The sequence below is a fragment of the Antennarius striatus genome, chromosome 9 (genome assembly GCF_040054535.1).
Source record: "Antennarius striatus isolate MH-2024 chromosome 9, ASM4005453v1, whole genome shotgun sequence".
NCBI lineage: Eukaryota > Metazoa > Chordata > Actinopteri > Lophiiformes > Antennariidae > Antennarius > Antennarius striatus.
The window spans coordinates 5,394,424-5,422,336 of NC_090784.1; the positions used below are offsets into that span (position 1 = coordinate 5,394,424).

At 40.1% G+C, this 27,913-nt stretch overlaps 1 protein-coding gene across 1 annotated transcript; it reads left to right on the forward strand.

The window, feature by feature from the left end:
- Nucleotides 1–27,377, forward strand: ibtk (inhibitor of Bruton agammaglobulinemia tyrosine kinase). Its single transcript, XM_068324054.1, has 29 exons — nucleotides 1–139; nucleotides 892–1,765; nucleotides 1,957–2,053; nucleotides 3,771–3,895; nucleotides 5,249–5,359; nucleotides 6,787–6,957; nucleotides 7,174–7,291; nucleotides 7,812–7,992; nucleotides 8,514–8,637; nucleotides 8,894–9,071; nucleotides 9,474–9,627; nucleotides 10,677–11,052; nucleotides 11,158–11,414; nucleotides 11,499–11,585; nucleotides 11,690–11,772; nucleotides 11,945–11,982; nucleotides 12,413–12,509; nucleotides 12,622–12,723; nucleotides 12,982–13,099; nucleotides 13,331–13,391; nucleotides 13,740–13,867; nucleotides 14,074–14,186; nucleotides 15,234–15,379; nucleotides 15,649–15,761; nucleotides 15,988–16,086; nucleotides 16,368–16,517; nucleotides 23,317–23,493; nucleotides 25,686–25,818; nucleotides 26,284–27,377. The coding sequence occupies exons 2-29, from the start codon at nucleotides 1,442–1,444 to the stop codon at nucleotides 26,407–26,409; spliced, it is 3,987 nt and encodes a 1,328-aa protein (XP_068180155.1). The 5' UTR covers nucleotides 1–139; nucleotides 892–1,441; the 3' UTR covers nucleotides 26,410–27,377.
- The last annotated feature ends 536 nt before the right edge of the window (nucleotides 27,378–27,913 follow it).

Consider the following 27,913-nt stretch of genomic DNA (forward strand, 5'->3'; position numbering starts at 1 on the left):
TACACGGTTTCCGGCATTCTGTCACAAATTGCATTGGAGCTATAGCCGCTGACTTGTCATATCTGTAGTAATGACTCTGTCGATGTACGTCGTTGATGCAGCATTGTTCATGTCACCTGTCTTCATTATCTAGCGGAAGGTAGGAAAGTAAACCACATTAAATTCTCTGGACCAAAACGGCTAACGCTAGTTATTGATGAGCTGCCATTTAAGCTAGCTGCTAAAGTAGAATATGCTAACTCTTACTAAAATGTATGACAACTTCTCAAACTTTATGCACTTTCCCACTCCATGCGTTAGCTACTGCATTTGACGTGGTGTGAGATTAGCCTGTTCAAATATATTGAGTTGATATGAAATAGCTGTTCCTGCTAAACGGTGGCTTGTAAATATTTCTCTTCACTGCAGCGTTTCTATAATTAATTAAGATCAGTTCATCTGATTATAATGAACTGAATATCGAGCCGTGCAGTTTCTCAAGCATATAACAAGGATGACTTCAGTCTGACTCAGCCAAACATAAAACAAAGTTTTTTGTAATTAGCCAGTTTATTCTGTTACATAATAATAATAATAATAATAATAATAATAATAATAATAATAAAAATCAACATTAAGAAGCCCCTCTACTAACTCTACAAAGCAATACCCACAGTACGTTGATTAAATATGAAATTTCCTGTATAGCTGTGTGCTTATAGTGAAGCTGCCAACTCAGGCTGTCCTGTAGTTTGTAATGAGGTCAGTGCTGTTCTGACCTTTGACCTCATCATAATGGATCACATCTTTGGTGCATATCCAGCATGCAAAGTTATACTTTTAGTTTGTATTTTGAAAACGTGTCAATGATGATTTTTTGTTTTAACAAATACTTTGATTTCTCTTCCATAGGTGCGCTCTACAATTATGGAGTTTTGAAAAGAAGAGTGAGAATTTTGGGGGGGAAGAGGCCTTTCCCCTCAAGATTGATGGTTGGACTGTTGGGAAAGAAGGTCATAGGATCGCTGAAATTCTTTCCTTTTTTAAAAAAATTATGTAGAGGAGAAACTATTTTTGAAGAAAGTAATTTACACAATTTTATACAAAACGCACAAAAGGGTTTGCATTTAGTCAAGTCCTGATGTCATTGTTTGCTGCAAGCACCTTACTTTGTCAGCAGATCTTAGTCGAAATGGTGGACTGAAACCAGACACACAGATTCTGGAGGTGCTAGGGTGCAGTGGAATCTCAACACAAGCACAATTCTAGCACTCCAAACCATTTCAACCTTTTTCTGACATATTTTTCTTCATAAGAGCAGCTCTTAAGCGGTTTTTATTATTTTTGGTTTGTAAGTTAGATTTATATTGTTTTTTTTTAATTTATTTGCAACTGTGTGTGTTGAGCTGTCAGAACTACCAAAAGGGAGGAGGGTTCACTGTGAAGTTTTGGGGAATTCAGAATGAATTTGGCGCCGCCAGAATGCACACCTAAATGCCGCTCACAACAGCATGCAGAGGAGGTTGTAGCAGCCTTAACGGGTGGCACTGAGGGTCAACTGCGGGTGTTCTTGACTTCATATTGCCACAATGCAGCAGCTTTGCGTGACCCGTTTGGTCGCACCGCCTTGCACCTGGCAGCTTCTCTGGGAAAGAAGGTCCTGCTGGAGTGGCTGCTGGAGAATAAGAGTGCTGACCTGATGGTGAAGGACAAAGAATCTGGCTGGACTGCTCTACATCGCAGTGCCTTCTATGGACAGATCCACTGTCTAATATCTCTGGTCAAGGTATGACACACATGTTACCAAAAGCTAGTGGCCTTTTGAATTGTCCAAGACGTTCTTCTTCTATTGCAGTTTAGCAAATTGTCTATGTTATTTAGTAATATATTAAGTCACCAGTGAACCCATAAAAGGAAGCAGGTACTAGTTTTCATTACTAATTTTCAACTACTCTACCTATGTTTAACCTTGTCCAGCATGCAGGACTGCTCACTACTCAGGACAAGGAAGGTCTCTCTGTCCTGGACATTACAATGAAGGACCGACCATCACATGTTGTGTTCAAAAACACTGGTAAGAAAAACTGATGTTGTTTGTGCTTTCTCTGAGTAGGGATTTTAATTATCTACATGTAACCTGTATTTAGTTCACAATATAAGGAAGAATATGGCTGTTTGATCAGGACTCTTGGTTTTGTGGTCCTGAATGCATTTCACAGTCTTACCTGCATGTAGGACATTTCCTTTGTTTTTTTACAGACACACACACACACACACACACACACACACACACACACACACACACACACACACACACACATATATATTTAGTCATTCATTCATCTTCAATGACGGCGTCTTCTGCTGTTGTGGGGTTGCTGGAGTATATCCCAGCTGGCTTGGGGTGTGAGGCAGTATACACGTTGTGTGCAATACCGGTGCACGGCACTCTTTGTGTATGTGTGTGTGTGTATACACACACACACACACACACACACACACACACACACACACACACACACACACACACACACACACACACACACACACACACACAATACAGTATTTATACTGTATATAATACACTACCCCTGCAAAAAATGTGACTTACACACATATTTTGTTGGATGCTTTGTTTATGACATGCTTTTGCAAGACTTCCTGTTAATAGTTGAATACAACATCAGAAAATTATATTTTCCATTTTTCCATTGAATTTTTTCCCCAGGAATTTGTATTAGTCATGCGAGAGTTGGTTAGCTACACTGAGTCTTTTTCAGCACATCCCACAGATTCCCAGTGGGGTGAGGTATGGAGGTCAGGTCTCTGTGGTGCCCAATCCATGAGTTAAAATTATCTCTCATCTCCCTGAAACACTCTTTTGGGATTTGAGGATGATGAATCATGCCTTTGCCACCTAGGAATATGCACGTGCTGTCAGGGAAAAACAAATTCTTTGATGGGGAAAACCTGGTCATATTTAGGTAGTCTACTGACCGCATTGTTTGGGCACAAGATATTGCTGATCCCAGACCTGTCCAACTGAAGCAACCCCAGATCATAACACTGCCTCCAGTGTTATGTGCTGTAAACACAAATCATGATGAATGCATCACTTCATCTGCCTGCCTTCTTTCCCTGTTGCTCCTGCCACTTGAGGACAGGGTGAATCGGGAAGTGTCAGAGCATGTGAGCTTTCCCAGTTTTTCAGCTCCTAAGCATTTTGACTAGCTTCACTGATTGATGTTTTCTGGAGGCTACACAGCAGTTTAGTCCCAAATCCAGGCTCTCCTTGCATTGCATGGGTGGAAATATGTTTTCTATTAACCTTTAGTTCTATTGTACTGATGATTTGACATCATTAACAATTTTAACATTTTTCTGATGGGAGTCTCTGAATTATTTACTTGGTTTAATTAAGACTTTTTTGTCTTAGTGTATTTGGCAGTATATATCTTACCAGTCATTATGATGTGAGTCTCACATTATGTACAAACTACTTTCAGAAAAAGTTATGGGGGATATTTTAAGCACTAACTGTGGACAAAAATAACTTTGGTCTGATTTTCCTGGTTATTCTTCTCTCAGATTTAATTAGCGTAATTAATCCCACTTTAAATTGAATGTCACTGCTTCTTTTATATTTTCTTATGAGTTTCTTATGGTTGAAGGTTTTTGTATGAATCTGCTGTCCTTGCTTCTTTTAAATATGAGAAGAGGCATATTTACTGGCATTTGAGGCAATAGCAGTTGTGGCTCTGCTTTTAGTTTTGTTTTCTTTCTTGTCACAGACCCAACTGAAGTTTACACATGGGGAAACAATACTAATTTCAGTCTGGGGCATGGTAACCAAGAGAGCCGACAGCATCCTGAGATTGTGGATGTGTTTGCCAGGACTGGAGTTTACATCAAGCAGGTAGGCTAACAGCACCCAGCAAATGTGTCAGCTCTCCAAGGAAGTAGAAAGTAATTTTCTACAATATACTGTATATCTTCCCTGACCTGAAAGCACAAGTCACAGCAGAGTTGTTTCTCATTCTAAGTCTGTGCCAACATGTGTTACATGAAAAAAAGCCACAGCTTGTGATTTTTCCAGAAAAGACAAACCATCTGGGTGAACCAGAAAGACTTTCCCTCGCCAAACTCTGGGTAACACACCTTGTCTTCAGGCTAAATCAGCTGTGGCACAAGTTCCTCAGAGATTTGCTCATACTGACTCATGGCTTCTCTAAGTGAAACATTTATTATATTGGATAATTTCAAAATGTCATTTTCATGAATAAATGAGGTTAGTGACTGTATAAAAATGGAACATTTTATTACCATGGGCATTATTAGTGGTGAACTCTTGACTTTGGAGGTGGGGGTTTAAGGGGAAATAAGACGCCAGCAGTCAAACTAAGGCCAGAGTTGATGTACCAGGCAAGAAACTTCCCTCCATAGTCTTTATTTGTGTCTCTGCTAAGCCCGTGTGTGTATGGTGGTACCATGCCGCCCAGCAGTGCCAGCCTGGCTACTATTTCATGCATTTGTCATGTGAGTGCTCTTAATGTGATTAGAGTGTAAATCCCTTCCTCCCCCAAGTAGTGTTTACACACCAGGTGCTAGTTATTGAAGCAGAACCACCAAGTTGGATTTGCTTTCACTTATATTTTCCATGTGTATTTGTTAAGTGAATCTGGGCTTTGTGTCACCATATTATTGGTGTTTACAGAAGAAACCCTGTGTTTGAGTTTTCTGTCTGCCAGCAGGGCTTGTCATGCAGAGTAATTTCATAAAGCCTTATGGCTGGGGGACAGATGGATCTGATTTCATGACCACACAATGACCCAAGGGCACTGCACATACTCTTTGTCTTCCTGTCCCAATCCAGCAGGTGCCAGGGGTTAAATATTAATTCCACAATGACATGATTTTAATTAAATGAACTACGCTGGTGTGTGTGCACGTGTGTGAATGTTCAAATCAATGTGATACTTTGGGATACATCCATGCTTTCTATTGAAAGCCTGAGAGGGGCAATGTATTAGTAATGATGTTTGCTTTTCCACTTGTTCCCTGGCCTTTATTGCCTCAGTGTTTTACCATCACTACAAGAGGACTTGGCTGAGGGACATGGAAAGAGACACAATATAGTCTCTACCATGAGGTCAAAATTATTTGACAAGATCATTAGTCAGCCTTCATTATGATTTGTATAACATTTTAAAATCATGAACAAAAAAAAATCCTATTATGTTGTTGTTTGTATACCTTTGCTCTCATTTAGGTGGTTCTGTGCAAATTCCACTCCGTGTTCCTGTCACAGAAAGGCCAGGTGTTCACCTGTGGACATGGACAGGGAGGACGCCTTGGTCATGGAGACGAACAGACTTATCTGGTGAGACATGTTAGAACATTACTTTACCCTGTGTGTTACATTTTTTAACATGCTGTAAATTAAATAATCAAATGATCAAATGTAAAATAATCAAAATTATATGTATTTTTTTAAGCTGTTGCTTGATTAAGTGTAATAAAAAAAACGAATTAACCAAGGTTTTATTGTATATCATCCACTTTTTACTTTTCTATTTTCATAAATAATATTTATATAATTGAGAGAAGTGACAAGGTAGAATTTGAAAACTTGTTGAATGTATGTTAATATTTGTCAGTTTGAAAAACAAATGACTCGGATATTCAGCGTAGGCTGTTTGTATACAGTTTGCATTAAAGGCTTGTTGAAAGGCTTGTTGAATCGCTTTTATCCATTTTTGTTGTTCGCCTCATGAATTTGAAGGGTCTTCCTCGACCACAGTCACAAATTAAAGCCCTAGATGTTCTTTGTCTAAGATTAAATATCTGAAGCTGCAGATGTTTATAGTCTCTTCATGATTTACTACACTGTAGACAAGGTAGGTAACTAGAAACATACTTCAATAAAATACTGTACAGATAAACACCAACTAAAACATGAGTGAATTTAAATAGAAAAAAAATACACACACACACAGTGCGCCCTTGTTCTATGTGGTTAATGTGTTCCAGGAACCAGACGCGATTAATGAATTCCGCGATAGAGCTATGAACTACTTATTATTTATGATAATTTAAACGTTTATTACCCTCCTCATACTGCTATTAAACCACCTTATATCTGTATTGCTGTTCAGATAGTATACATATTTTACATATTCAATTTTTCTTTTTTTTCTTATATTTATCCGACAGGCTAACTGCAACCTTCAGAATGGTATTTTGTACTGTCTCGTGAAAACGTGGGTCTGCATGAAAAATAAAGATTCTGATTCTATTACCTTTTCCCACACTCTTATCGCCTGTTTAAAGCACTTTTGTGTCTCACGTAAGTCCGAGACTCATGGAACCAAGCGCACGTCTGGATGCCGTCAGCCAGTAGAATGTGCGTACGGTAACACGTGACTGCCTACCAAAAATCCACAATGAGGTGAAGTCACGAGCGTTGATGCGCGAATGCGTGAGGCCGCACTGTGTCTGTGTGTGTATGTATATATTAACAAGTCTTCACAATAAACTTCAGGGTAATATTATAAGATGCTATCTTACAGTAGTTCAGTAATTGCATTCAGTGAAACACAAAACATCGGAGCTCCTGTGTCAACCGTCTGAGTGATTGTCTGTAAATTGTTATAATTAAGGCCCAGATATAAACTGAGTCTTTTCCTGGTGCTTACAATTCAGTTGAGGAATGCTGCCACACAAAATGCAGCAGGAACCCTCTTATCTGCAGCTCAAAGATTCAGTAACTCAGTTATTTATTTTTTTATTCTTTCCTCTCATCCACAGGTTCCTCGGATGGTGGAAGGTCTGATGTCCCACCACTGCTCCCAGGTGGCAGCAGCTAAAGACCACACGGTGGTCCTGACCGAAGAAGGCTATGTTTACACTTTTGGCCTCAACACATTTCACCAGCTAGGTCTGTCACCTCCTCCTGCCTCAGCACACGTCCCCAAACAGGTAGGAGGGGGCAGGCAGGCGAGTGGAATGGGGCCGATGATATATTGTCTTAATAGCATTTGCTTGCTTTTGTATACATGTTCAGTGTGCTCTATAATTTATAGATATGTATTCATTTTGGCTTCATCAGTACTTTTTACTTTGACAATTATCTCTGCTATATTTAAAAAATTTCAGACTTTGTTTCATTGCCTGTGTGATGTGTTGTGTGTGTAGGTGTTTTCCAAGACACTGAAAGGTAGGACAGTGATTGGTGTTGCAGCTGGAAGGTTCCACACAGTGCTCTGGACCAGGGAGGCTGTCTACACAATGGGGCTCAATGGAGGACAGCTGGGTACGTCTCAGCGTAGAAGGTTTAACAAAAGCAGTCTTGCAAGAGAGTGACCCTAAGTACTGTTCCACTTAAGGAAAAATATTTTTAGGAAGTTTTACTACAAATGTTGATGCTATTGTGGAATTTTTAGATCTTTAAAATCAGACTTGTGTGATGCAGAAATATTTTTTTAAATATAATTCACTCATTCATTAACCTCCCATACCCGCTTCAATCGCTGTCGCGGGTCGCAGAGGGCTAGAGTCGATCCCAGTGCACTGGGGCGTGAGGCAGGGTACAATCCGGGTGCGACGCCAGTGCACTGCAGAACCACATGTAGACAAGCTAGCACACACACCTACCGGCAATTTGAAGCCAGGTAATTGCCAGCAGTTCATGTTTTTGAAGGTGAGAGGACATGGGGAGAACATACAAACACCACACGGAGCGGGACTTAAACCGTGAACCGCCTTGCTTTGCGGCCTTTTTTAAATATAATTTTCATTTTTAACTAAAAGACTCCACCTGTGTTGATCTCCAGGTTACCTGCTGGATCCCAATGGAGAGAAATGTGTGACAGCCCCCCGGCAGGTGTCAGCCTTGCACCACAAGGATGTTTGCATAGCAATGGTAGCAGCTAGTGATGGAGCAACAGTTGTTGTGACTGAGAAGGGGGACGTCTACCTTCTGGCTGACTACCAGTGCAAGAAAATGGCTTCAAGGTGAAACAGACAGAATAATTTAGTACACTGAATAACTGTAAATGACTCAACAATCCTTGTTTTTACTCTTCTCCTCTTTCAGAGGACAAAGCTTCCATTTAAAAAAAGACCTTTGACCTTCTCTCTTAATGTAGACTTTGAGGAAAGTGTCCGATTGCAGAAGTAGCTGGCACCTATCTTTTTAATATCTAATGATCATTCCTAACCTTCAGAAGGCTGCATATCAGAATGCAAGGCATCATGAGATTATTTGTCTGGCAAAGGTATAGCTCTGATTTCCAAGGAATATTGTTTTTACTGTTTGCTCTTTTTTTGTTATACATCTGTTTATTCTGAATCACTTCTTATAGTCCACTGTATGCTGGTAAGAAAACTTAGTTATAAGAAAAGAGTGGTTTCACCTGAGTGCGGTAACATTGATGATGAAATAAGTGAACCCGAAGCCTCATAGATCTTGATCGGCTGATGATTAATTCGTGAATATTGTATCTAATATGAATATTTTGATTGGTCTGTTTCAGGCAACTCAACATCAAGAAGGTTGTGGTCTCGGGTGGTGGTTTGGACCATCGTGTGATTTCCCAGATCCTGAAAGAGGGAGGAGGGGAGAAGTTGACCATCTTAGCATTAGATGAAGCTGGGAGGGTAAGATTATTTAGAAAGTACCAGAAGAAAGGCATTTCTAATTTCTTTCTGAAACTGGCTCTATCTTATTATTACAAATGTAATACAAGGTATCATGCTGTTTTTCTTTTTTTAAAACATTGTTTTATTTCCCTCATAATCTAACCTATGTTACAAGTAGATGTTTGTAGGATCCTGAGACAGACGCTACGGCTGAAAAAGGTCAGTAAAGCTTGTGTTGAACCTTGAGCTTAAATCGTCTTCCTCTGTCTGTCAGGTGTTTTGCTGGCGTTCCAGCAGCAGCTCGGTGAGACAGTGCCGGTGGGCGTACGGCCGTCAGGTTTTCATATCGGACATCGCTCTCAGCAGGAACAGCATGATGTTTGTGACTCCGGAAGGGGAGGGGTTCAGTGGCATGTGGGCTGGAGAATACAGGATGTACTGGGAGAAGAAAGGTAACAAATTTAGCAGCATGATATTTTATGTTATTTCAGAACTTTTCATAGGACTTATGTTGATTATTTTCTAATATGATTAAATAATTATTGGACTTACTCTATTAATTACTAAATGTGATCTTAAAGATTAACATTCTCTCCAAACATTTTGGTTTTTGGTGTTAAGGTAATTGCTAGTAAGATGAAAACCTATGATCATAAAAAATTATTATTAGTAAAAACAAAGTGACAATAGGAGAGTTGTTCGAACTGAATGTGTCATTAAAATGTCATCGGGTGTTGAAAGAAAGTTGAGGCAGTAGTAGTGACGAGGAGGCCTCCTCTGGAATCCATTATGCAAATTATGGATAGACAATATGACTTATTTTAATTGTAATCTGTCTTGCTCTAATCTTCCAGAGGTCAGCGTGGAGGTTTGTGGACATTCAGATACTGGAACACTATATGAGCGAATAAGACTCGAGAGACTCCCATATGTGCACAGAGCTGTCAGTATCACCATGGACTCTAAAGGTCGAAATTTTGGGGTACTTCAGTCCGACCCCAAGACAAGGTGAGATCACTTTCTTTAAGCAGAGAGGATAGAAAGTAAACTTGAAGCCTTTAAAGACTTTTTTTGGATCAGACACAGCGGTGAAAGCTGTGCCAGTCGGTTAACTGCTGCAGTGATAAAGCTTCAGCCAAGAGACATGAAACACTTCCACTCCGGTTGCACTGCTAAAACTACTAGTGACTACCTCGAGAATGATAATTGAAGTGGAAATGAATGATATTATGGAACAGAAGATGGAGATGAATTCCAACCCTCACCTAATGAGATAATCCCAGTCGGTGAATAAAAGAGGTTTCATAATACCAAATGGAGGCTGGCTGACCATTATGGTTGTTTCTTCAGAATTTTTCTGTAATTCATTATTAAAAACGATCTGTTTCCCGTATACATATGTAGTTGTTTGGTACAATGTCAAAAAAACATTATAAGGTATTGTTTATTAGTGATAAAGAATTATTTATTAGTAAAAAATGTTGGATTATACAGAACATTGAACACAAACATCAAAAAGAGTTTGAACAGCTTTACTGGAAACAGATCTTATGATTTAAATACAAAACTCTGCCATCTGGAGGTGGAAACCTGTTCCTTAGGAGATGGAAGCAAGATCAATGTTTTAAAGCGTCATATCACCAGGTACTCAATCCGAATATTAGGTTGCTATATTTAGCCAGTTGGGCATCATGCAAAGTAATGGACTATCCATCTTATCAGGACGAGTGTTACAGACTCATTATGTTTATTTTTAACATTCATTTCTTCAGTGGAGCCAGTATTATAGCATGGTGGCTTTTTGATAGATTTATCATGCTCCTGTTCTGTTTAATTGATATGACGTACAGTAGAGTCAACATGATATGCTTTTCTTCAATTTTTTTTCCCTGCAAAAGACGTTTTCTTGTTAGAGAACATTTTGACTCTATTTCTAAGTAACATTTCGATACAAATAAGTGCCTGATGTCTTTACACATGATTTGCACAAGTATACTAATTGTTGTGATGTGACAGATGGTACACTGTTCCAATTAATCAATACATTCTTTATACAGCTTGTACGAGATCCCCATCACTTCTCCATCCTCCTTCAACCAACACTTCCGTAGCCTTTTAGATGAGGCTGAAGAAATGGACAGCATCCATGACGTGACCCTTCAGGCTGGCGATCGCACCTTTCCTGCCCACAAGTACATCCTGTCCATGAGGTCCGAGTTTTTCCGCAGACTGTTCATATCTGAGCACAATGACGTCGCTGAGGAGCTTGATGAAGATGTGAGGAAGAGTGAAGATGCCGTGGGTTGTGATTTGTTCATATTGGAGAAGATGTCGGCGGATATGCTGGAATACGCCTTGCACTTCATCTATGCAGACTCCTGTGAGCTCCTGGTCCACGGGGCTCGTCCAAAAGTCTCAGTGGGAAAAGACCAGGTGAGGGAGAGAAAAGACAACATCATATTCATTTACTGATGTCCTTGGATAAGCTGTTTCTAAATCCTGAACTCCATGTTCCACTGCCCACCCTGTTTTGGTTAGGTCACCAAGCAGGAGGATCTCATCAGCAGCATGCAGGATTTGAGTCTGAAAGGTCGTTCGGCCCTGGAAGTGTACCGCTCCCTTTCTCCTGCAGCCAAAAGAGATACTGACAAGGCCAAAAACAAGTGTGTTAAGACAGGCAAGAAGGAAAAAGGAGGGAAGGGTGACAAGGCTGGGTCCAACAACGCTGGAGCCAACCCTGTGAAATCTTTACAGGCCGTTGCAAAAAGGCTGGGCCTTGGAAGCCTGTCTGCACGGTGAGGAATGACATACAGTATACACCAGACCCGAGGCCAGTTGGTGTTAACTTTTATTCATAAAGCTTTCCTTTTCCTCAACAGGCTGGATGGAGTCAAATATGAAAATGGAAAGATCAATGTCGTAAACAAGAAAAGTTTCAACAAACCTAAATTCTACCAGAAAAAATGGTTAATAAATGAATCATTTATATCAGTTGTGGTTTTTCCAACACTCTTATATAGTTTAGTCCTTCTGATATATTTCTTGTTTTTTTTGTCTGTTTTTTGTGCAGCCCCTATCTGTGTGATGTTACTTTAAAATCTGAAGATGGGAAAGAGTTTCCATGTCACAAAAGTGTCCTCTGTGCAAGACTTGGTAAGAAGGATGAAGCAAATATAAAGATGTCCCCACTGGTTTATTCGGCTTCCACTTGTAACATCACTTGACTAAAAAGTTCTCATCTAAGTCTGATAAATCTTGTTGGATGTTTTATTGTCACACATGAGTGGCAAAATGTTTTAAACTCTGGTGTCAATCCTTTTTCCAGAATATTTCAACAGGATGCTCGGAAACCCTTGGATAGAGGTAACCAGTTTTAATCATTTTGATATAAAAATTAAGGAAGTCTTTTAAATATTCTATATATCATCCTAGTAAAATAAGCAGTTCTTCCTTTAGTTATTGTGAACTGTTTCCAAATTATTTATTTATTGGTGCATCTTCACTATACATTCACATATAAATTATATTGTATGACAACTGTATGTAGTTTTGCCTGTAAAATTTTTTCAATTATTTTTTCTTTTAATACATGTTTTCACAAACTATAAATTTTAATCTCAAAATTTACACATTAATTCACCGTGGTAAGTTTATGTATTAATTTTGTATAATATGATGAGTCTCATTTTTTTATACATCTGTGTTCATTAACTATTATTTTGCTGGTCAGAATTCTTCCAACATATTTACTGGAGTAGTCGTGCTGGTCTGATAATGTTTTCTGGTCCATAAGGCCACATCCTGCACTGCGCTTGAGATGCCCACCAGCTCTGAGGTCCTGCAGGTCATCATGGAGTACATTTACACCGATGACTTTCCCCCAGTCAAAGGTAGCCTCACCAGTTTAGTGTTGACTCCCAGCTCATTTTGGCTTACTAGTTTTCATGGGTTGCAAAATTTTGAAGGTTAGATAGTCATGATCTGTGGTGTTCTTGTCAACAGAGTCTCTAAATGTAGAGTTTGTCTGCAACGTGTTGGTTGTGGCCGACCAGCTGCTAATCACACGACTGAAGGAAATGTGTGAGGTCCTCATCACAGAGAAATGTACGTTATCCCTTCCTGGTACCCTTCATGTTTTTGCTGCTTCTTTTAAAGTGAAATAAATCTGCATTGTATTGTAAGAATCACCGTTGTCCCCTCATGGACTCATTGTTTTCTTTTAAATTACTCCATTTCCAAATTGTAAATCATGTGATTGCAGCATTTTACAAATTTAATTTGTGACAATCATTTCAGATTCAGTTGCTTCAAAAGTTTTTTATGTCTATTGTTATTGAAGGATTCTTAATTTTCTCTTCGCAGTGACTCTAAAAAATGTTGCAGAGCTGCTAGAGTTTGCTGCCATTTACAATGCAGAGCAACTCAAACTCTCCTGCTTCCAGTTTATTGTGCTCAACATGGCGGCCCTGCTGGAGTCAAGGTGAGAATCACAATAACTTTTACATTTGGTTATGTGTAGACTACCTGAGACAGGCTTGTAATCAGTCTTCTCTAAAAGCGTATTTGACTTCAGAGGTTGCATCCATCTCTGCAGGTGTGTGTCCACTCTGTTTTCAGTACAGTTTTTGCCATGGACATACTGATATGCAGCTGGACAAAACAGGAAGTAGCTAAAATTCTGTTTATCCTCTGTTTGTCTGTTTATAATCAGAGCTCTGGATAATCTGACTGATGAAGTGCTTGTGGAACTTTCCGCATCCTACAGAAAGATGGTGAGTCACCTTGCAAATGGAAACATCCCAGTCGGTACCATCTTGTCCTTGACTTGAATGTTGGCTTCTTTTTTGAATTTTTTATACCCCCATCAAAGGGGGAGGGGGACTATGGGAAACAATTTAATGAAATGTACATTCCAATAGAGACAGACTACAGTCAAGGATTGTTGACTTTCTTTGTTTTTTTGATTTTCATGTTTGCTCGTGTTTGATAGAACTGATTGTGGACTCTTTACAGGAAGTTGTAGTTATAAATGTTCAGGTGCTAAAGGCACATGGATACTTAAGCCATTAAGCTTGGTTCTTCCATTATCCTTTCGGATTTTTGAATTGCCCCTATTTCAGATCCCAGCCATGGAAAGGAGGTTCATCACTCCATATCCTGGTGCCCCAAACCTCAGTCTGTATGATGAGGAGGATTTGGACTCGGCATTCAGCCTCAAATCAGAAGTAGAACTAGATTATTCCAGCAGGTACACAAACACAAATCATCAACAAGTTAACTCCTGTCCATTTTCTTGTTTAAAAAAATACTAATTTCTTAATGTAACTTGCAGTAGCCACTAAATGTTTTAATCTAAAGTTAAATCACTATCCAGTCTATCTTTAAGTCTTTGAGTCATGTATGTTTTCCTCAAGTACGGTAAATGCAAAAGATGGTTCCATATTTTCCCTCCAGAGAAATCCTGTTAAAAAGGGCCAAGGTCAAAGCTAAAAAGAAGCCTCGGCGACGTTCGGACAGCTCTGGAGGTTATACTCTGTCTGATATCATCCAGAGCCCCCCGGCTACAGGTATGTTTAACTTGACAGACAGGATATATTTTTATTTTAATGCTACACTTAGCTTGGGGCAGTGTGACAAAAGGCAAGACTTGCAGGTTTCAGCCTGTTTCATACTCATTAGGTTATTGTTGGCCCCACCGTGTGTTTTGACACTTACATGTTTAGTCTTATTTTTAGTACAGATTGCTGTTACTTTATGTTGAAGTTTGAATCAAACTCCTTTGGACCTTCTCCATTTAAGCTAAAAGATAATGAATATCGGTAACTATAGTAACCAGCCTGGAGTAGAACTGCTAAAGGCAGCACACTGTTTTCCATCTGAAGAGAACAGAAGTCTTCTGTGTCTTTGGTTTGGTTGTTATGACTAATAATCTTGTCATTCAAATCGGACCTCTGTTGATACAGTTAATTATTTTTCCTACTTTGTCCTTTTTTTGCCTTTGGGTAAACATTGTTTTAAAAAGACATTGTGACCCTACAGTAATTGTATGATTACTGCTTGGTTGTAGATATTAAGCCATCTAGATTATAAATCCATCATCTTGGAAGCAAACCTCATTCATTCATTAATCTTCTACCACTAAGTAAACTTTTTTTGCAAGAAAACTAAGCTAAACTAACTCAGTATGCTATAAAAGGGTAGTGGGGACTGCATGTAATAAATGTACACTATGTGCTAAGTCAACATTAACAGTTACCTAATTTACCTAGGTATGAATTTTTTTCAACAAATTGCATTTTGAGTTGAAGTTATTGTGTTTTTCCTTGTAAACTTGACATCATGCTGCGACAGCATCACATCGGATTCAGGGAATCTGTACTTCATGTTAGTCTGCACACATCAGCAAAACGTCAGGATGCAGTATTTCTGTTTGGCAGTAAGACTCTCAGCACCAATTAGAAAAACGTTGAATGTCTGTTTTAGTTCACGGATATCTAGTTTTAGTCAAGGAAAAATGTGACAAACACCTTTATCACACGCATCAACATTTGTTAAAGAAAATGTCCGTTGAATAATATATTAATATAATCTCTCTACATTTTCCCTACCGACAGTAATTCCTCCGACACTGGTAAAATCAGGAAAGGTGAACTCCACAGAGTCCCTGCAGGAGCTGCTCACGTCTGACTCCGAGGGGAGCAGTTTGGGCCTCGGCAGTCCCCGAGACGTGCAGTCCCCCGTCTTCCAGGACAGAGCTGAGGTCAGTGTTTGACCAATTAGACCTAATCATGCTGTAATTTCAGATCAAACTTAACATAGGAGTAAACCACTCCTGTTTACTACTGGGGGTAAACGGGAGTGGTTAGTGTCTCAAAACAATGTGAAGCAACTGTCAGTTGATTTGATTTTAATGAGAAAGTTATCCATTGTGTTATTTTGTTAGGCATTCAATAATTGTATTATATGGACTGGTGATTATAAAACTCACAGATGCTGGAGACACAAGCATAAAGTTTTTATCACCTGCAGGATGAGAAGGCTGTCAGTCAGAAGACCCCACCCAACACACCTCCCTTCAGGAGGGACTGCCTTCCTTCTCCCCCCAAATCTGCACCACAAACTATTCCAAAGATCCTTCCATGGTGAGAACAGCTTCATTCTCACTGTATTTTATTCTCCCATTCAATAAAATACTGTAGGTGGAATATTCAGGAGGAAATCCTCAGTTAGTATTGGGTCAGTTTTTATGAAGCAGGTCTTGAGTTGGATGTGAAGTCAGGTGGATTCAAAAAGCAGAACTTACATTCTCCCACTTTGCTGGTAAAGATCATTTTAGATTGAAATTGAGCCAACTGTTATAATCTGCAGTCCTGCTCGTCCACCACCAGTGCTGGATCTGAGAACCATCATGGACATGGAGGCCAACTCTCTGCAGACTGTAGGAGCAACTCCTAAAAGCCCTGGAAGGTATGAAGTCCATCCATTCGTTTTCTGATACCGCTTTTGTCTGCTGTCGTGGGTCATGGGGAGCTGGAGCCTATCCCACCTGGCTTAGGGCGTGAGACGGGGGAAACTCCGGGCACGATGTCAGTGCACCGCAGAGCCAAACAAACAAAAATTGCAGTGGCAGTTTGGTAATAAAGTACTATCTGATTTTTGTGGGATTACAACATGAAAAAGTTTGAAGGGCATAATCTAGGTTTGTAGTCACTCCACCTAACGACTCATATTGCACCCCCTTTCTACAGTGCCAGCACCAAGCACTCCCACGTTCCTGCCAAACTGTCCCAGAAGCAGAGGAAGATGTTGGCCATGGCCCACAAGGAGGCCAGCGTTGAGTCAACAGCGTCCAAAATAGCAGCCACAGCCGTCCCACCCAGAAGCAGTGTGAAGGCCTGGTGAGTGACCACAACTCACAACCGTCTCCGGTTCCTCTTCAACGACTTACATTTTTTTCACTGCTATGAAGTCTTCAGCAGCTTTGGATTAACAACACATGAGTCTAAGTTTCATTGCATGAAATGACAACCCCACAAAGATTTATTACCCGGCTGTAGTTCTGCAGAAGGTTTTGGCAAAGATTTCTTGGACATCTATGAAGGAGGCATATAGAATTACTTTTGTTCGTCCTTACATGTGTCTGTATCTCCATCCTCTCCATACATGACTGGTTTTACAGTAGGTGTGATCTTTTCACATGCTCAACTGCTCTCTTCATTGTACTAATGTGTACATTTTATGGTGCATGTGAAATTAGGTGAGTTTTCTGTTATTGTCTACATATGACAATAAAGTTGACTATGACTATGACAATTTTGTTTGACTGTGTGGGGGTGTGTGTTCCATAAACCTCCTGTTGAAATCGTTGAATTGTGTTTGTGTGTAGCACACCCTTTTTTTTTTCCAGTAATGGCCACATCTGCTCCCATCAGCTAACACACAGCTTGCTTCACATTTTAGAGCCAGGGTATCAAAGCTGTATTCTGTTCTGAGGTGTAAATATTGTTCTTGTCGATTGTGAGTCCATTGACACTTTTTCAGGCAGTGAGGACCAAATCATGTTTTGCAGTTCACAGCCTTGTCCTGGTGCTTTGGTTTCAGTGAGGGTCTTTTTGTCCATGCATCTTTGACATCTTGTGTTACCAAACTTATAAAGGCGTCTCTGCAGTGTTGTACCCTTTGTGTTTTTTTGACAGACAAGACATCCACATACTGAACTAGTTGTCACACTGGTTGCCAGCGTGACAGGTTCTCAGTTACAGCTATAGCAAACGGAATAGGACTTGAGGAAAAACCCTGTGGCATTTATCCATTTATAAAGGTTACCATTAAAAGTACAAGCAGTCCAAAATTGTGAGCTATCTGACTGGTCTCCAGCTCCCATTTGGTTTTTAAGCAGGCATGATGGGGGTGTGACATGGTGAATTAGGTGAAACAGGGGCACCTTGATCCATGACTGACTGAATGGGAGCAACACCATGAATTGCTTCAGAGCTAAAGAAACAGTAACGGGTTGCACCCTTTACATTTCTGAGGTCACCTTTAGTTTCAAACTATCAGGAACTGTTGACATTGTTTCTTCTTCAGTCGTGTGTGTGAACAGGATGTGAATAGGATGTAATTTTCAGGGATGCAGAGTAATGACTACTACCATCTGTGTTGACTTGCCAATCCGAGGCCTCTCAGTCTTATTTTCTTCCTCCAAGTACAAACAGAGTTCTTGTCAATGGAATATAAAGCACAGAGCCAGGCCCTAAAAACATCTACAGTTGTGAGTCAGAGTCAGACAGATGCTGCTGTAAGCTCTGAACCACAAACACTTGATCAGTTTCTTCGCTATCAGCACTCTGTCCTATACATTTTTCTTCAAATGTAATCTGTGGCCCTTGGTGAGATGTGTCACACACATTACAGACGTTCTGAAGCTACCTACACTCATGGTATCCTGGAATACACCCTGTTAATCAGACGTAGTAAGTCCCAAAAATCACTATAATCACTTTCAGCTGACAACACACGATATAAACCAGCAGTAACACTTGTTTCAGTGACCTGTTGGGTCACAGTGCATTTTAATGCTCAGGGAACATATGAGGTCACAGCCCAGTAAACTAACAGTGCGCATATCAGAAAGGAGAAATGGATGTCCTCCTCTATAAACACCAGGACATACAATCAGTAATTCTATATTGGCTTCAAAATTAGGAACACAAAAGGCTCCTACTGTTTTTAAGAATGTAGTTGTTTTGGTGCTTTTGGCAGTAATTTAGATTGAATACCAGAGAACTCTGCTCCTGAATCTATAAGATATGCCACATTGACATCTCACACTTGAAGTATCAATGCAGGGTCTGTTAATTTTGCATGTTGGTATGTGCTAACGCGGTGCACTGGTGTCACCCCTGGTGTTTCCTCCGCCTCACGTCCTCAGTCAGCTGGGATGGGCTCCAGCCCCCCGCGACCAGCCACAGTGGATGGAAGCGGTTGACAGTGAATGAATGAATGGTATGTGCTAACTGGATTGTCAATGCTGTAATTTAATCCTGGACGTGTGTTTATGTTTGTGTTTGCTCATTTCTATGACCTACCTCCTCTGCTTGCATTGACTGCATTTTGGGAGAACAGAGACTGAACAGACAGTCCTTCAGGAGGTGCATGTGGGCACAGTCCTTTCTTTTGGCAACCCGTTCTAGGAGCAGCAGAATCGCGTACAATTTGGTCATGAACTCCATATCGGTTGCATTTCCAGCAGCTGTAGTCAGTCCTGGTATTCTTCTTTTGGATTCGTGGAATCAGTGTGTTTTTCCCCTCTGCTGGTCTCATGAATTTTCTGCCCAGCAGACCTTCAATGGAAAATTAGAGCGTACTGCAACATACAGCCAATTCATCATCATCACAAAACTCTGGATCACACTGCTGGTCTCATTGTCCATTTTCACAATCGGATGTTGGTCCATTGAGGCTGGAAACACCTGCGATAACAACAACTGCTGCATTGCCAAGGCCCGTTTCTCACCTCTGGTCTTTTTCGGGTCATGGAGTTCCTCTGCAACCTCCTTCTGGTCTCCTGTTGGTCACAGCTGAGAGTTTAGGAACATCACCACTGGCATGTGGTTTATCGTTTTGTCGCATGGAGCCATGGAGACTGCGTATAGCAGAGGCGGAGTCTGCTCTCTTGCCCTATTTCCCCTTGTGGTTAGACATACTCCCTTCTATTCTCAGGTTTAACACTAAACTTGTTAGTGATTTAGTTAGCATGTCTTTGTTCTGCTTCTTTCCTATAACTGAAAAGCTTGCTTGGCTGCTTTTTCCTCCTTTCGCTTTTCTTTTTCTTCTATCAGCATTCTACATTTTTCTAAACAATCTATTTAATTTGCCTTTAACTGGAAAAAACCATTTTATACTTACAATGAAGGATTTAGGTGAATCATTTGCGTGATTCACTAAGAAATTACATGCCATACATAAATTTAAACCACCATGGAATTATGTTCCCTAAGTCTACCCCACCAGAATTACAAGTCTTCATTGACACCGCCAGACTTATGTGTAAGTAAGTAAGTAAGTAATGTAAGTGAGTGTGACCATGAAGGATTTACATCACAGTTAAAGTAAAAGTCAGCTTATTGTCAAATGTACCATATATTGAAGGGGCGGCAGTGGCTCAGTGCGGGTCGGCAGGCGGTAGAGCGGGTCGTCCTATGATTTCAAGATCGGCGGTTCGATTCCCGCTCCCGGCCAAAAAATACCCGGCGGTGAGCTGACAGTGGGAGGTGTCAGCTCACCTCTGGAGCACTGCCGAGGTGCCCTTGAGCAAGGTGCCGTCCCCTTTACAAATTGGTCATTTGAGGCGCACCAAGATGGAGCTGCGTGCCACTCTACCTCCCTTGCATGCCTACAGGCCCCCTTGTGTATGTGTGTGTGTGCTACAGGGGCCTGTACACACTAATATATATATGCATGTGTTTGAATCATTAGCTAGAGTGTGCATTCTTAATTTCCCTTCGGGGATCAAAACAGTATATTAAATTAAATAAATTAAAAATTAAATAAAATATATGCAGGACATACAGCACAGATTAATTTGCAGTCCTCTCAAATCCACGGTCAACAGGCAGTACAACACTGGCAGTACAACAGGGGCAGTACAACACGGGCAGTACAACACGGGCAGTACAACAGGCAGTACACCACAAAGTATTAAAAGGAAACTCAAAGGGATGGTAAACATGCATGCTTAGTAAAAGAAATGTCATAAAACTACTCACTTGTAAAAGTAAATGGAGCGTACTGTCTGGCAACCCTGACTGACTTCAGGCGGGATCGTGTCCTCCTTTTGTAGGAGCGGAACTTTCCCTGAGTCTACTAGAGACTCCAGCCAGCAGTTGACCCTCAGGCATGGATCATGTATCAATTAGCGACAAGTCCATCCCGTCCTAGTCGCCAAATGTGTCAGGGAAACGTTTATGCAACATTGAGAGTTGCATTACAGACTCGGTGTGATGACCTAGAGCTGTTTAACCCATTTTAATCCAAATTAACAATTTTTAAAAAAATTAAATGATTTTCAGAACATTTGCATAAAATAGAAATACAAACATGTTGGAACTTCCAAAACTCCTTTATATCAAGTAAGAAAAGCAATACAGGCTGTCCTCAAATGAGGACACTGGGTTGATATTTATACATTCCGGCCAAATAAAAGAATATTTCCATCTTCAGAAGACAATAAATATAAACGGTTTCTGCTTCATAGAAAATGACAAATGAACAAAAAACACTTAATGTAACATGTTCAGAAGCAGCTCATTCCTTAGAATGATAAGGAACAAACATTCAACACCTAAGGTTACAGTACAATTACAATATGCGTTTTGGTTGTGGGACATTTCCTATTGACTTATTCTTGCCGCCAATGCTGTACATTCTTTATTGGTTATACTGTCATGATTTCTACCAATTGTAACACATTTGTTGTCCACCCATTTCACAATGGGAATTTTTTCATTGTGATCAAACCTGTAATCACATGTTCCTCTCTGTTCTTTTTTCATTGTATTTGATTCCTTCAATGGGCACTTGCTGATCCTGTTTTCCACAATTGTTCTCATGGCATTGAATCCCAAAGTCCTCAAATGAACATATTATCAAAGTATACATTATAAGAGAATGAGTTATCTACAACCGAGAGCGTATTCAGCACCGCCTTAGAACTGAGCAACAAATCGCTGTCTTCTTCATTAACAGACCCTTTGCCAATACAGATCAAAACTGTAGCAGTATCCTGACACCCCACACAATGCCCAAAATTTATACCCAAATCGAATTGGTTTGCCCCGCATGAATTGCTTGTTAAAGGCAAGTGTTATGTCCATAATTGCACACAAGCATTTCGTCACCTGACAAATTCTCCTCAAACACTCCAAATTTTTGGAAAGATTCTTGAAGCATAGTTATCAGTGGCCTTATTTGTAATATTATTTATTATAATATTTATTTATAATTTATAATATATTTCTATCAGAGTAAACTAAATGACAAAAAAGTGGATATACCAACTATGGTAATAAAACATGTAAACACATATCTTCACTAATTCATGGAGTGACTTAGATATTCATACAGTAATTCCTAACTGTGGTACACTTGGATCTTACCTTTCAATCTCCTCTACATAAAAAAACTACCCACCAGAAGCTCCAGTCAATGAATGCTCGGCAGCACGTACAGCTCTCACCTGTGTTAGTCACTTTACAAGTTTCAAACGTGTTACGTTCAAGCTTTTTCCCACCTTGCAGTGCAAAACTTGTTTAGAACAATACATGAACATTATTTCATATTAGAAGTATGAAACTCGTTATGGTTTGAGCTAGTTTCTTCCAATTGAGGCAGCGTTTCTTCTGATGCATATCATTTGTGTAATGCCCAGTGTCCTCATTTGAGGACAGCAAAGTTTACGCCGTTCTGTAGTCTGTAATTACAAGCCTATTTCAAAAATAATAAAGAAAGCATAAAAATAAACCCTTCTGCACACTAGTCACTGAATAGCAGTATACGCAGATCAAAATTAAAGAAAATATTGGTAATCATATTCATCGATCTCCAGAAGTGGATTTTTGTCAAATTTCCATGGAGTCTTTCTTATGCTTTATATTATATAAATGATAATTTTGCATCATATATTGATGAATCAATATGTTGTTATTACCCTCACTTCATAATGTTGTTCTATAACCAATCCTTGTCATTATTTTCATAGTTTTTTATGCTGTCCTCAAATGAGGACTGTGGGTTAAAATGGATTAATACATGCGGCATGGAGAGAAGACTTGAGGAGTGCTCTCTGATAGCTGTAAGATTTCTAAAGCCTTTATACCAACCTAAACAATAGAAGTACAATTTATGACGTCCAGCTCTTCCTCCAACTCATTTCTGTGGTGAGGTTATCATTGAAGACAATTTTCTAGAAATTCTTGTAGAGTCAGTGAAGTGCCCCCTTTAGCCTCCTGTACCCCCCAGCTACATAAATAACACTCAAATCGAGGGTGTTGTATAAATCCTTTGACCATTACTCACAGACAGATTTTACGTTGACAATTTAAAAAAGTTTTGTATACTTAGATTTTCATGCTAAAAGTAAAGACACTTTTTTGGTATGACATAGTGTCCCAGAGGATTTTGTGATCAAGGAAGGGGTTTTTATTAAGGTTAAATATAACAGTCTGGTGCACTTTGAGAGCAACATAATATGGCCCAATAAAGGACATGAACATGCATATTTGTGCAAAAGGTCAAGTTAATGAACACTGTTGCCAGTTTGACTCTCAGTCTGGCACTATTGACCGCACAGAGTAAAAGGGTTGAAGGCATAAAACAAACCGAGGAATGTCGATGGACTGCCATTTAGCATTCCTTCTAACTACTGACGACAGACAGAAAAAGGAAGTTAACAAAAACTGGCCCCACAATTCAGTTAGTTTTTATATAGCATTTATATGACACCTTCCTGTCATTATAAGAGGTGTTAAGATTTTGTTCATTATGAAACATGCTGTCAAACAAATTGTCAAAGCCTACATTCACTGTCAGTTAACAGATTAAAATCTCCCAAAGAATGGGAGCAACAAATTAAACCCAAGTTACGACTTAACATTCTATTCATGCTCACTTTTTTTGGTCATTTGTTTGTATCTGCAGGGCTACAGCTGTCCAGTCTCCACCTTCCTCGTGCTCATTCCGGGCACTGCTGGAGGAAGAGGAGAACCGCCTGATTGGAGCAGGACAAACGGGGCTCCAGAGAGCCAAAAGTGCCCATGTGACTCCTCCTCCTGCAACCAAGAGGGTCACGTTCAGTGAGCCAGAGAAACCCACTGGGTGAGTGTGTGTGCATGTACTGCTTCCGTGTTACTACTGTCCACCAGGGGGCACTGTATAATTGTTCTCTTAATCCGTCTCTCTCATACTCTCTCACACACACACACACACACACACACACACACTGAATTCAATTTTGAGGATCACACAACAAACTTAATTATAAATCCTAATTGAACCACTACTGTGAATTGTTGGCCCATTTCAGCACATGCTTTGAATTTCAGATAAGGAACAAGGAAATAATGAAGAGTGTGTATCTAAACTTAGAGAGGGTTGATGCTCTGATCTGGATGGGGTGAACAGCTCAGAATGACCCGGTACAGCTGGATTGACCTGCCCACAGACGCTACGGAGTCGGCCTGACCTTTGAAACGTTCCCAGACAGCTGGACAAACACGCCACACTCAGACCGCGGCAGGAGCTCTGGTTCATAAATGCGCAGTTGTTGATTAACTAACATCTAACAGTTATGTATGAAGGCAAATAATCTTTTTATCATAATTGGCTTATTTGACTTAAAATAAAAGTCAACTTCATCTCTCCCCCTTTAAGGAAGTGCATATTTTGCTTTCCTTCTTCCTCTGCTCTGTGTTTATTCCTGCTTCACACTGCTGCCTCTAAAGCAGACGTCTATTAAAGCTGCAGAGTGAGTCACTCTCGTGAAGCGGCTGATGCTAATCAATATCGAAAAGGGCATCTCTCATGTCATAGCAGTTCATACAGAACAGGAAGCTGGTTTTGTGTTGGTCTTTATGTTTGGATGAGCAGACAGAAGTACGAGTTCAGGGCCCAGGAAGCAGCAGCAGCCCGGCATATTCCTACTTCCTCCTTCTGGAACCCCATTTCCACATCCCAAGATAAATGCAGCGCTAACACGTTGAGTCAGTGTCACTGTGTGTTTTCAGTTTTGTTTTGCTCTTCAATGAACATTTCCACTTTCTCTTTCCCACTGAGAGTAACATACACTTACACAAGCCCTTACTTCACTTTCCATATGACTTAAGCATGAGTCACAGTGAGTGATTAAGTTAATGCAGCGTGTCTCCAAACCTCAGTTTTCAAACACGATACAGGAATCAGACTTCATGAGAGCTCTAATCATCCATGTGACTTCACGTGTGCTGTTAAGTAGAAGTTTAGGGTCCTCATTGAAGAGGAAAATGCTGGACAGGTTGCGTTCTTTCACAATGAATGCATATAAATATTGAGAGAGGAAATGTTTCTACAATCTGTTTTCAAGGGAAACATTTTTTGGGAGACAAGCAGGCAGATGAACAGATGTGGTTGTGTAGCACAAGGGAGATTCAAAAGGCTGCATAAACATTCAAAGTTTGTTGTTAACAAATATGGACTTGCGTGCAAATTCATAAATAGTTTTTTTGTGCATAAAAAAGTAACACAAACTTGGATAACTTCAGGAAGATGTTTGATGATCTGGGGATTTCTTCCACAGGAATGCCTTCAACTTTATTATCGCCTTATGTAAATGCATCGCTCAACATCTAACAGGTTAACATCATATGACAATGAGTAATGCACAAATGTAATGAGACCACTCAGTAACAGCTGCAAAAAACAGCGGTGTTGTAAACAGAACCGGCACCAAACAGCAATCAGGCAGGAGATAAGGTAGGACTAGCTGTCATTCCTTTAGCAGGCAGAAAGAAAAGAAGAAAGGAAGGTCATGTTCTTCTGTATCAGCTTGATTTTTAATCGTACTTGTCATATCAGCTTGTTGTCACAAGTTGTTCCTGTTCTCTCTAATTAGACAAAATATTTGTTTTAGACTAAAAAGTAGGATGCAGAGAGAGAAATCAAGACAGAAAACAGACAGGTTTTCAGGAGCTTCCTAGTCGTGATACTTTTAAGGCAAGGCAGATCGGGATTCTAGACTAGATTTTATTGTCTTAAACATTGTGAGTTAATACATCTGATATCATTTTTGAAATTAGTGTGATGTCTGAACACATGACAGGACATTTTCATACATCATTTCCAACAGTCATTGTGACCTGTGTAATGGGTGTGTTTTTTAACATCAGTAACATTTCATAACCATGTTTGAGGTCTTTGAAAATCACGTGGGCTGCTGGTCTCTCCCACAGCATCAGCATCAACCTTAGTTCACAAAATTAAGACACTTGCCACTTACTCACCGTCTCTCTGCATCACCCTACTCTCCCCCTCAGGCCATGGGTGCTGGGAGCAGTGGGCAGCCCTCCCCACTCCTCCCTGGTGACCTTTGCCTCTATCGTGGAGGAGGAGAAGCAGCAGGAAGCTGCACTGATCCGCAGCCGAGAGAAGCCGCTGGCGCTCATCCAGGTAACCAGCGTTGTCAGCCGGTGTCAGCACTCACACACTCAGCCACACAAACACACTCCTGCCATGAATGGATGTATGGCTTTGTGTTCGGCTTCCAAGCAGAAAATATCGTGGTGCTTCAGGGCGGTCCAGCCGCTGCACGTGTCCCCTTTCTATCCCTACCTGGAGCACATTTTTCTAATCAAATTCACAAAATCACATTCTGTACTGTGCTCGCTGGAAACAGGGTGCCTCCACTTTGTTCACTGGAAGTCATCTTTATACTTGCCAGGCTTCTGTCACCACCTTAACCAAAGTTTTTTTTTTTTCTTCCTGTGGTTTCTGGTTGTAATTATGTACGTGACTGTGTTATCATTTATGCTCTCAATCCCAGGGTTTTTTCCTCTACCTACTAAATGAAACACACTTTTGTTGCCCCCATCTTTTGCTTGATTTCTCATTTTTTGTCCTTTTGTGTCAATGTAGATTGAAGAACGGGCCATCCAAGACCTCCTTTACCATTATGCAGCACGAGACAACCCAGATGAGATGATAGTGGTGGAAAGGAGTTCCAGAGGTCCTATAGCAGCTCCAACCTGGAACAAACACTGAAGTTAAACAGTTTAGCTGCTGTATACTGATAAAAAGAGAGCATCACGTGCTGTTGTCCACTCTGTGTTCTTGGCAACATCCCAGAACCATCATCGCATTCATCAGTGCATGATGAAATACAGTCATGACTCGTACTACCCATCCTAAGCTAATTCATGCTTGCACCTGCAGTGTTACTTTGTTTTATTGCTGCTCAACATTTTGTTTGTACTTGTGAAAGAGTCCTTTCATAATTGAATGTGTTCCTGAAGAGTAGTCTTGGGCTTTGGAATTACTTGTGAAGTTTTTGTTCAGCCTCCCTCTTATTTATGTGGGAATGTATCTCTACTTGGTAAACTACAAACATAAAATGTAACCAGCTCTTCTAAAATAAATGTTGTTACGTATGTGAAGTGACGTTTGCCAAAGAAATGGACAAAGAAGTGGTTCCAAAATGAATTGCCTTGTGAAGTCTTCTATTTTTGAAATCTGTTAACACGAGTCAGAAAATAGAAGAGTGCCAATTACCAGCTGTGGCAAAATCACGTTTACTTGGTTTCTTTAAAAGCTCATTTTTAGTTCTTCCAAATGCATAACATTCTTTTGACTGATTTCTTCACCTCAGTTTGTTTTAATGCTGAACAATTCTGATATTTAAAAAAACATTATTTAATGCAGGTATCGTAAATGCTAAATGCTCAGAAGTGTTGGATATGATTTTTTATCTTGAAATTATCAGATTAGAGGAGGTGGTAAACCACCATTATCAACTGATCTAAACTAAGACAGAGCTGGTACAAAAAAAAAATTACTCATTATCATTCTTTAATTTTTCAGTTTTATTTTCCTTTTTCACAGGAGTCAATGTATGCTTGGTAGGTCCCTCAGATCTGGGCTGTGTAATATCTTCAGATACCATTTGTGCCATGTGAGATATTAAAATGTAATGAGAAAATGGCATGTAATAAATCATCTCAGCTGTGAAATGATCCTGATTCTGTTCATTTCAGTCTAAATTGCATTTGTTGTATTGAAAGACCAATGACAAATTAAGTTTTTGCTCGTGTGTTCCTGCCTTTAACGGCAGAATCGTGTTTCTTAACTGAGAACTGAGGCTCTCAATGCATCTAATAAATGTAACATTTAACCTGCTCCTCTCCTGACATTTCAGCTGCCCTGCATGAGCAACGTGCCATTATGGAGTCTCAGCCTGTGATTAACTGTGATGACCCTGATCTGAACAGTGAGTGTGGTAATTTAGAGATTTTATTGGCTGTAATTGCAGTTAGAGCATCACATCGGAAGTCTGGGAGAGATGGCTCACGGGGGGAATATTAATTTCAGATTAGGATCTATTAGTCGTTGCAGAGACGACGCATGAATCAAAGACTCGTGGAAAGCTCCACCACTGCCTGACTGTACAAGGGCTGAGTTTTTCAAAAGAGCTGCTCATCCTGATCATTTACCCCATGTGATGAAGTGATTTTGCAGAGAGACTGATGCATTAAAAACAAAATGTATTTAA